This window comes from Sesamum indicum, linkage group LG15 (assembly GCF_000512975.1).
Source record: "Sesamum indicum cultivar Zhongzhi No. 13 linkage group LG15, S_indicum_v1.0, whole genome shotgun sequence".
Lineage (NCBI taxonomy): Eukaryota > Viridiplantae > Streptophyta > Magnoliopsida > Lamiales > Pedaliaceae > Sesamum > Sesamum indicum.
In genome coordinates, this window is record NC_026159.1 from 1,742,963 (window position 1) to 1,754,007 (window position 11,045).

At 37.7% G+C, this 11,045-nt stretch overlaps 1 protein-coding gene and 1 pseudogene across 5 annotated transcripts; both read right to left on the reverse strand.

The window, feature by feature from the left end:
- On the reverse strand, nucleotides 124–2,412 carry LOC105177514 (annotated as a pseudogene).
- LOC105177425 (sulfite oxidase-like) lies at nucleotides 4,136–10,388 on the reverse strand. 5 transcript variants are annotated; one of them, XM_011100579.2, is made up of 13 exons: nucleotides 9,999–10,073; nucleotides 9,377–9,492; nucleotides 9,226–9,288; nucleotides 9,117–9,153; nucleotides 8,473–8,554; nucleotides 7,856–7,974; nucleotides 7,666–7,761; nucleotides 7,204–7,314; nucleotides 7,027–7,128; nucleotides 5,872–5,919; nucleotides 4,974–5,189; nucleotides 4,728–4,844; nucleotides 4,136–4,296 (listed from the first exon to the last, which is right to left on the reverse strand). In XM_011100579.2, the coding sequence occupies exons 1-12, from the start codon at nucleotides 10,071–10,073 to the stop codon at nucleotides 4,728–4,730; spliced, it is 1,182 nt and encodes a 393-aa protein (XP_011098881.1). In that variant the 3' UTR covers nucleotides 4,136–4,296. The 5 variants fall into 5 exon arrangements, with proteins under 5 accessions (XP_011098881.1, XP_020554726.1, XP_011098880.1 ...); XM_020699067.1 differs by lacking the exon at nucleotides 4,136–4,296 and adding an exon at nucleotides 4,340–4,628; XM_011100578.2 differs by lacking the exon at nucleotides 4,136–4,296 and having other exon boundaries at nucleotides 4,341–4,844; nucleotides 9,999–10,375.

Sequence of the window (11,045 nt, forward strand, 5' to 3'; positions counted from 1 at the left end):
ACCAAATTTTAAATCTGAATTAGAGTTCCTTAATCACATTTTTGAAATCTCTAAATTCAGAAGGATATTAATAGTATTGCATCAGCATTGTAGCCTGTAACAAACTACTCAAGTATATGTATATATATAAAATGAATTGCCTTTTATATATTGGAGACATGTAGGTACATATCTTATGAATGAAGTATTATCACAAAATGAAATGCATGTGTCAATATGGCATACCCCCATATGTATATTATAATAAAATAATATATGCATGCGATGTACTTTAATACCGCATAACCACCTGTCAGGTTCGGATTTTATTGGCAAATAATTGGGCTCGACTTCAACTGCTCCTCCTTCATACTTGTTCCCACCTAAGAATTCCAGCCCCATCAGACCTCTTCCACAACGCATCAACTCTTCTCCAAAATTCCTCATCTAGTTTCACCAGTATAAACCTAGTAAAATTCCTTTTACGTCTCTGAATATCTCTACGCTTTGCATGTCATTATTGTCTTCGTCGGACAAGTACCTTAAATCCTCCTGCCATGTGGGCCGTGAGTAGCGCCACAAATACCCTACGTACTTCATTTGAATGAAAGCCATTTCTCTGCCTAGGCACACTCTTGGACCGGCTTGAAAAACAGGAAACTTGTAAGGCCCCACATTCTTTAAGGCCTTAATTCTCCCTTCTTCCAGCTTGGAAATCCATCTCTCCGGTTTGAACTCTAACCGATCCTGTCCCCACAATTCCTCCATCCTCCCCATGCCATATGGGAAATAAGTCACCCGGTCTCCAGTCCGGACCTGGGTGCCGTCTGGCAAGAAATCATCAGTTATGGCATGCTTGGAGTCCCATGCAACCGGCGGGAATAGCCTCATGGACTCACAAATGCAAGCCTTTAACAACCTCAATTCTTTCAAGGACTCGTACTTGGACAATTCTTCATCATTTTCAACAAGCCTTAGTTCCCTCACAACATCATTTTCTACATCAGGATGGCATGAAAGCAAAAAGAAAAGCCAAGTCATGGCAGCCGATGTCGTATCCCGGCCAGCCATAATGAAGCTTATCATTATATCCCTGACAACCTCCTCTCCTTTCCCATCCAACAATATTTTCGATAGGAGATCATGAGACTCGGTTGATGATTGATCAATTAATCCGGTGTTGGAGCAAGCATTGGCAAGTTTTCTCTTCTTTTCACCAATTACTTCATTCATGAATAAATGGATTCTGCTGACGGCTTCTCTAAGTCTTCTCTCTGATCCAATATCGAAAAACCTCTTAACCCTCCACATGGTTGACAATGGAGCAGCGCCTCTTCTTGCACACATTTCTGAGGCCACATCAAATGCTTCTAGAACGGGGTGCGGCGTATCCAAAGAATGGTAGTCCAAGCAACAAGGATCGTACCCTAATGAGAATTTGCACACCAAGTCAAATGCAAGCCTTCTCAATAGATCTTGCAAGTCCAGCGATTTACGCTCCGCCTCCTCCGCAGCTGATTCCAACAGCGGCAGCAGTTTCTTCTCCACGTCTTCCTTGAGCACATTCTCTATATAGTCTCGCAAGGACGTGGTCGTGAACAGGTGGGTGACTGACTTGCGCTGGGTGTACCATAGATCGCCATCCGCATTGAATATTCCATTGCCTAGAAAATCTCCAAGAATTTCTGTGAAGGGCTTTCCTTTAGGGAAGTTGGCGAAGTTTGTCTTCAGCATGTACTCTACGTTTTGTGGGTTGGCTGTTACAATGGTCCGCCGAGCACCGAATCTGGAGATAATGATCGTCTGGGTCGGCGACAGGGATAGCATGTCCGTGTACCAGTCTAACAGACGGCGGCGGTTCTTGTAGAAAGCAACCAAACATCCAATTACTGGATATGAAGTAGGGCCCGGATTCACCACTTTCGGGGCTTGCCGGAATTTCCGTTGAATGAAGAATGAGAAGAGAAGCAGAAGCAAGGACAAGAAGGGAAGCGATAAAGGGATAGACATGAACAATGTGCTCATTGTTTTCTTGAATGTGATAAACAAATTTGGATTGGGAGAGACATATAAGACCCTGATATATGTATGTGAATCTTTTGCAAGTTGAACGTACTGGGAAGGAGAAGTTATTGCGTAGTTTCGTCTGTGTGCGATAAGCCGGTGAGTAGTCAGAAACTGGGACCAATCGCATCAAATATGACTAATTATTCAGGAATCAATCAATCCTATAATCTCATTCACACTTGGATTAGGAAAAAGAAATGATATATGGTTCAATGGAGTGGAGGAAAGGAAACTCAATTCAGCATAATGGAGCACGTGGTTATGGGAAGTCACATCCACCTTCCTCTTATCTTCATATTTCAGTACCACTCAATTATGGCATTATATTGTACTTCTTTCACACCCACGCCGCCGCAGCTCTCTCTCTCTCTCGAATGCAGAAAGAAACGGGTGCGACTCTGTTGTAATTTTAATAAAGAAATTTACATATAAGGAAAGGAGAGAAGGGTTTTTTTTTTTTTTTTTTCTTTATTGCAAGCAAAATATTTGGATTTTCTTTTTAACCAATTCGACATTCTATTTCAAAATCCAAATAACTTTTTTTTTTTTAATCAAAATCAGATTCTTAATGATTTTGTTTCATGTTTTAATCTGAATTGATAACTATTCTTCATTGTGTAGCCGTTAGTGGCTGGATGTTTTATTTGAAAATTGAAGGCCATTATGGGTGCTTTCAATTTCTTCAATTAAGTGTGAGGAATGGTTATGTATATAAAGTCAGCAATTCCTCATTTTAGAACACAACAATTCACACTTTCCCTCTACCTCACTTTCTCGGGTGCTTTCTCTCACTCGGCCTATATCTTTCTCTCAAATTTTAAATTTGAGTTTCTTGTTTCGATAACGAGCTTTTGAGTGTTTGATCAAGGTATTTTTCGGTATATTGCTAAAATTAAAAGAACTGCAATCGTCTTATCTTGGGAGAAATTACGTTGTACCTGGTGCACTATTGATATGAGACGTATATTTTCTTCAGATCAAGTAGTAATTCTGCGATTCGGTTAAATTAACGATTACAATTGAATTGAGAATTGTTACGATACAATTCCCGTTAAACCATTTTTCCTTGCAAGAAGGATGAAATGTAAAAATTGGGAGTTGGGTACGTGGAATTTCTTCAAGTCTGCCGTGCCCTTGCAAAGCTCCAACTAGTAGAGTGATATTATTTTATTTTTCCTCCAGCAGATTGATATAATACTTTTGAGACGTGCATTCTTGAAAAATATGTTTTTTCGTAGATAATTGTTGACTCGTAGAAATGAGAATCCAAACTTAATGTGACCACCCTTTAATATGTGTTTTGCAGAACAGTTAATACAAAATAAAGGAAAAGAATAAATAAAATGTTATGTAGGGCAAAGCTAGACGTATACATGTATATTCTAATACATCAGATTTGAATATGGGTATGATTAGCGCCAAGTCAACTATGTTTGCTCAAGGAACGGCAAACATTGGCGTGCTGGATTGTCATTGTTTTTACATTTAAAGCTTGAGATGCGGCTCTAAGGGACACATATAGTCGTTCATACATAATACATATTCTAGATGATTAATTATGAAATACTAGGGGAGCATGTGCCACAAGCATCCAAAATCGTAAAATTGCTAAATAATTACGTAACAAATTGGATTAATGAATAAAGACCAAAACAACGGTGGACAGATAGCCAATACAAGGGACAAGCGATTTTGTCAGAAATAAATAATTAACAAAAAACAAACACCAAAGTACAGTAAGGACAAAAGAAGGTGTTCTCTAGAAGCCTTCTTCCTTCAGTATGTCTACTGCCATACTGGTTACAATGAATGAGGAGACAAAGGCAATAATTAGGCAATGATCTATCGTCTAGGGCGGTCGGAAAGATTCCAAGCCTCGCCATCAATCTTATCGTTTTCAAATATAGACACGTGACTTTTGGAGGGACAGAAGACATGAAAAGATTAACGTCAAGTTGGTGCCGCATTTTGTAATTTACTCTTGAGTGCAGCTACCGCTTGAGGTTGGGACTTGGGTCCCCAAATATATGGACAATCTTTCAAAGTATTTTTCTATATATATGGATATTTCAGAATCTTATATGACATCTTTCACATGAAGACAAACTTATGCCAATTTAAGAAATTGAGACGAGATGTAAAGTTCACAGGGGCGTACAGAAATAGCAAAATGTTAAAACGTACTCGTTCAAAACACATAAATCCAAGATGCAATAAAAGTTTCTATCCCCATGCCAAGCTTTCTCCGCCCTACAATAGCATCGTCTCATTAGAACTTGTTTTTGGCCGCGGAACACTGGAACCATAGAACATGGTAACGAGATATTATAATGTACTGTAAAAAGACAAAGTAGTTAAAGAAAAGGAACAAAATCAGGGCACTTAAAACCACATACTCCTGACACAATTGTCCTTACACGAGTAAGGAGATAAGGAGACAAAACATTATTTCTTCGATTTGCAGTCGAAAAGTGTCAGCGGGGAAAGCAGATCAAATGGCAAAGAGTTAAAAGCCACAGTGAAGAAAGAACGCAATCTCTTGGCCAATTTTATTTTCCATAAACAGCTCCAGCCACATCTCTCTGCAGTTAAATTGTTTCTGGGCATTTACAACACTAGTAGATCAAACTTGATTATTGATCATGCAGAATGGGATGTTTCTGAGCAACTCCTTGCTTTACCTATAGATTTGAGTGGCCTATGCGAACATGAACCCGATGCCATGAGGTGTTAAGTATCCCCCTCAAGTTCCAAATGACTTCTACATTTTCAGGTTGGACATTACCGGCTATATCCACCTGGAAGTAATTGAACAAATACCGAGTTAGTGCAGAACTAGAAGCATATTTCTGCATATGGAGAGGACACCCAACTTATATACGAACTGAAACATAACAATAAGAGTGTAAAAATAATATGTATCGTACTGCTTTGGCAACTATCTCAGTGCTCTGACGGATGTCAGCTTCAGCCTCAAATAGCACCCATGCCCATTTATCACTACTTTCAGAATCAGAAATGTATGGGATGCCAGGTTTCTGCAATTTGGAGGCTTCCACCCAAGTTTTGCCACCATCAATCGAGACATCTAGTCTCTCTATGCCACGACCCCCTCCTGACACTGCATAACCCTTGATAGTTATCTGACAATTGACAAACAGTTTATGTTACAGTGATTTAATGCTAAGGAAGTCGCGTCCAAATCAAGCAAATCACCTATAAAGAGAGAGAAGCAACAAAGATTCACACTTAGAACTACATTCGTATTGAAGCCACATGTAAACAAGAAAACATCAAATGTGTCTTTTACAACTACATCAGAATCCCAGATTGTCTAAGTCCTTCATTTGGCTATCAAGAATATCCATCGTAATAAAGCATTTTGAGTGCCTCACAAATAGACCAGATATGGTACAAGCCATAGAGCAACTGAAATAGTTTCATCACTTGTTCAGTTCAAATGCTTATGGAGTGATCTCTAAAATGCAGTGGTCATCGAAATGGTCTGATTCTACTCCTTTGAGCATTCAGTTGAATTTTGAGTGAATCCCAAAAAATAGAAGGGATGTTTCACCAAAACAGTATTCTGAAGCCGCTGGACAATAACCATCTATTAGTGTGTTAAAGTGATCAGTTTTTGAAAAGCTTTAGTGCCTCAAAAGTTAAAACAAGCATGGACAGAAGCAAGTAACTTGCTGTAAATGCATAAATGTTAACATGAGACTGTAGAGTTTTGTTAATGAAAACAAAAAATGAAACATAGAGATCTAATTTAACTGCACAAGCAGCATAAGGATAAGATATATAAACTAAGACCCTGCTGACCTTTCCAGGCTTTACCATGTTTACATCGTCCAGAGAACATATTGCACACTGCAAGCAGCACAAATTTCAACAATAATCATTATCTTGAAGCAGACTATAAATAATAAACATTATCTGCTTAGGCTGACAACAAGTTTCCAAGATTCAGTTACTGCATGTTACTAGGGTGTTGATGAACCAACCTGGCTCTTGTGCTTGGAGAACCAGTTGAACTGAGGTTCGACTCAAGCTCAAATTTTCAACTCGACTTGTTGGCTTAAACTAAATATAACCATTCAAAAGTTCAATAGCCAACCTGTGAGCTTCTTTTAGTTTTTCAAAATAGTACTATAAGATTATTAACAGTAACAGCAGTAATAGTAGTAAAAATATTATATTAGTATTCTTTATGAAAATTTTGATAATAAAGTTAAATCATTAATAATAAGAATATATTTTAATATAATAATTCTATAACATAATAAACATGATTATATTTTGTTTAGCATATAATCCATAAGAAAAGAATACTAATAATAATCACTATACGATAATTATTGTAACTAAATCAGAAAAGCATGATTCACATCAATGTAGTAGTATATTTAATATTTTATATACGTCAGTTCGAATTCAGGCTTGGCAGTAAATGATCCAAACTCGAGTCTGATATGAAATCAGCTTGAGCTTGAATGCTAAAATTTTCATAACCTTGATTTGAGCTCTACTCATTCACACCTCTTTATGGCTGTGCATTAATGCCAGTAATCAAAGACTAATCTTGCCATCTTAAAGCTAAAAAATCAGAACATCAGCTGTGAAAATACAGTCAAAGTAGCATGAGAGTATTTCGAATTCAGGCTTGGCTGTAAATGACCCAAACTCAAGTTTGATATTTCTGAAATCAGCTTGAGGTTGAATGCTAAAATTTTCATAACCTTGATTTGAGCTCTACTCATTCACACCCCTTTATGGCTGTGCACTAATGCCAGCAATCAAAGACTAATCTTGCCATCTTAAAGCTAAAAAATCAGAACATCATCCGTGAAAATACAGTCTAAAGTAGCATGGGAGTATTTAAAATCTATATTCCAGACACTATTATCAAAATTACACAACATTACAAAAAACTGCAATGCAGCTTCCCCTGATTGTCATTAATAGAATGGGCAATACCTGAACTGGAAAATCCATTTGTGGCCTCCTTGTAGACCAATTGATATTGTCCCAATCGACTGAAGGTGGAAACATTTTATAATCCTTTTGCATAAAAAATCCCTGCAGAACACCAATATAAGCTACATAAAGCTGTGCAGTAACTGTTTAAAGGCACAAGCATAGACAACTGTTTACCTGGCATTCCTCAGCTATAATGTTGATCGAGTCAAGCCATTTGACAGAACGAGCACCAATAACACCAGGGACAATGACACGCAATGGATATCCATGATCCCTGTTAAGAGTCTTTACATGGAAAAAAATATTGTATAGTGAAATCAATGGAGGGAAATTTTCAAAATTCTGCTACCTTGAACCTAGAGGACAGTATACACGCGAATAAAGTTAGTTCAATGAAATATACAAACATGAAATAATTTGATAATAAGTTATTTGCCAACACAAGGATGCACCAGCTATTCTGTTGAAGATATTTGATGGATTAAGATAAAAAAAATATTTCAACACCCTTTACACAAAAGGTTGTCTTCTGTCTTTTTACTTCTCAACTTGCTCGGGTTTTTCGAAGAAATGTGTCATGACCACCCCAACCCAGAAAAGAAAAGAGCAGATACAAAGAGAGAAGAGTATAGAGACCTCTCCATTCATCTCATAAGCCAGTAAAACATCAGCCTCAGGGTTTGCTGCCTGACTTAATGGAATTGATGCTTTGTAGGGGCCTCCATTCTCTTCCTGTAATTATAATGGGATGGTGTCAGGTGACATTCTTGCTTGGCGCGATAAGAGAAAAGTTCCACAATCAGGATCAAAAGGGACAAGTAATTACCTTACACTTGTCAATGCTTACAAATTCAACATGTTTTCCTCCAGATGGTGTTGCATGCGAGCACTTAGGAATTCCAACAAGTTCAAGAACATCAGCCAATTTGGCCCCACTCCAAATAGCTGCAGGTGACATGCATGAAGATATAATTCAAAACACAAAGTGGAATTGCAAAGGAGCTTTTTCTCACATTTTATATACTCAGTCCTAAAGAAAGTATCAGCAGAAGAAATGAGTAATGATCAGATTACGTTAACACTTTGCGTTCTAATTATATCCTCTGCTGTCAAAACTGTTGGATCATATGATACAGTTGTAGAAAAAGCATTTCTTATAACTGATTGCATGCCATATCCAAACTTACGAAAATAATTTAACACATCGAACTACATCAAGTACACGTAATCTGGATTGCAGATGTATGTTTATGCAAGATAATCAAAAGCATTTATGCTTGTAATAGCTACACTAGCAAATATTCTTATTAATAAAGCAGAGAAGACATGTAAGTAATTCAGAATTGAAAAAAGCAGCAATAGCTCTCCAACAGTTCTAAGGTGAATCACTTCTCACTGAACTCCTAAAAGAATTGTAAAATCTCAAATATTATTAATCCTTACCATTTCCTATTGCAGCAACGTCCCATCCAACTCCTTTAACCTTTCGAATTCTGCTCATGGCAGTCCTCCTATTGCCAGCGCACTGCGAACTTGGATCAACTATCATCCATATACAAACGGAGAAGGAAAGTAATGCACTTAATAATTCTATTCATGGGTGGAAGCAGGACCTGCCAAGGAGGAAACCTGCTTACCCAATCTATGGCAACATGACAATTAGCCTGAAAGTAATATTGATAATGTTGACTCTCAATTACTTCTTTTGTGGTTAAAAAATGTAACATACCCTTACTTTTACAACTTCAAACTCTGACCTAAAGCAATTGGCAGTGTAAATACAGACATCTGCAAAGTATCAGCAATTTGTAGAACTCATACTTCGTTTGTGTGCTTCAATATATGCAACTCGAGAGAACACATTCTTTTGATTCGACAGCTAAGTAAATTATTCATATACTAACTTTCTACTGAAACATGGTACAAACACTTCATACTATGATCGACTTCCACAGCTCCATATAAAGGCAGATAGCCCTTGCCTGTCCTGGGGGGTTCCATGTAATCATCACTGAGTGACAACCTATAAAGGCAGATAAAGGATACCGAAATGCAGTAAAAAGAAAAACCAAAGAGCGCGTACAGACCTGTAAAGTTGCAGTAACAGTATATTTTGGAAGCTTCCTGTTATTCATAAGACAGGATAAGGCACAGGGGACAGTAAACTTGAAACCGTTGGGCGAATGATTCACTCACCAGATATCTTTCATGAACAGCTGTTTGGGATTTCCGATTAGGCCAGTGATATAAACACTATATCTGGTAAGCCAAACAGATTGCGTGAGCTAAAATCAAATAATACTAAGATGTAGAGATATGTAGTTATAGAAAAGTGAAGGAATCAGACTTGTCTACATCATCGACTATTGGAATTGGTCCATGATTCCTCTTATAGAAGAACTCCACTGGTGTCACATAAGATGAAACTAAATCTGAACGGCGTGGCTCAGCATTGAAAGGTTCCTGGACCAAAAATATGGATCATAGAACAATTTCTTTCTGTGCAATTTATCAGTATAGATTGATAAAATGATAAATATAAACTACATCCACATATACTGAAAACAGATATCACAAAACGGATTGACCAAGCATCTTAAATTATGTTGTTTCGCTTCCTTTCTTTCAGATTAATTTGTACACTCTTACAGTGTACTTTTTCATTTTATTTTCTCCCCTTAGAACAGTTTTGGCATAATCACAACGCAGAAACGGATTAAGAGGCAAAAATGAAACAGCGGCTGATTCAGCTAGCTAAATAACAAGAACATAAAAGTTGTAAGATATCAGATTGGGAATTGAAACTTGTATACTATACCACGCATAAGAATATCGTGTTCCTACAAATAACTATAATAGATACATATAGCAATACAGCAGCACATGGGACGAATATTCCTCAATACAACTCCATAGATCAACAGAAAAGCGAAACGACCGAGTTTATGTACGAAGAATGAGCGATCAACCTTGGAATTAACTACGAGAGCAGGGTGGCGAGGAGGCTCTTGCGCATAATCAGAAGGCGCCCTCAGTCCAGGCATTTTTAGCTCTCAACTCCGCTCGTCACTATGTGAATAATAGAGAGTCGGTCAGGTGGGACTGGCAGTGCTCTCCGAGTGTCCTCGAATGGTGAAAGTTAACGCCAAGGCTAAATAACAAGAGAATTTGGGTGTGATTGATCAGATCAACGGTGATAAAGGCGGCTGTGAAACTACTCCTTTTCAACCTACCGTGACGGTAGTTTGTACTTAAGCCTTTTGGCTATAACTTATATCTCTCTGCCCGTCTTTATCTGCCAATGCAATTTTCTGTGGGCGTATGGGCTATTACAGAATTGTTATTGTATTTGTGCGTGTATTCCATAACCATAAGCCTTAGCTCAGCATTCTATCACATCCCTATCCCAACTCTGAGACAAACCAACTCCACACTTTGGAATCTACATCACTCTCCAACATAAATGGTTGTACAGGTATTTACAACTTGCAAATCTTTTCTATTTTTATTTTTTAACCTAAGTCATCTTATTAAATCAATCACAGAAATAGTTTAATTATTTTTCTTTAACTACACACCAATCACATAATAATTATATTACAATTGTTATATAATTAATTCAGATTTAATCAACCTGATTTGAATTAAATTTTTTCTTAAAATAGAATATTGTGGGTAAAATTGCGTCAGTAAATTAAACGGGTCAAATGATTTGGTTTCGGGCCAGCCATTATGAGGGCCCATTTCAGGTATTGTTGAGATCAGGTCACAATCTAAATATGGGCGTATGTGATCAAACTAATTGGGCCTACTAAGTCCTTGTGAAGTAGTTGTTGGACTTTTTATTTAGACGAGAGCTTAATATAAAAACAATGATGAGGCCTATACAGGACCCTCAATAACTTTTCTCGTAAAATTCTCTCTCGCCTATCGCTAGGCCATAACTGCATTGGCCATCCATCTAACACCATGGCAGCTGTCTTCACCACAGGCTGAGCATGCTTCACTCTTGATGG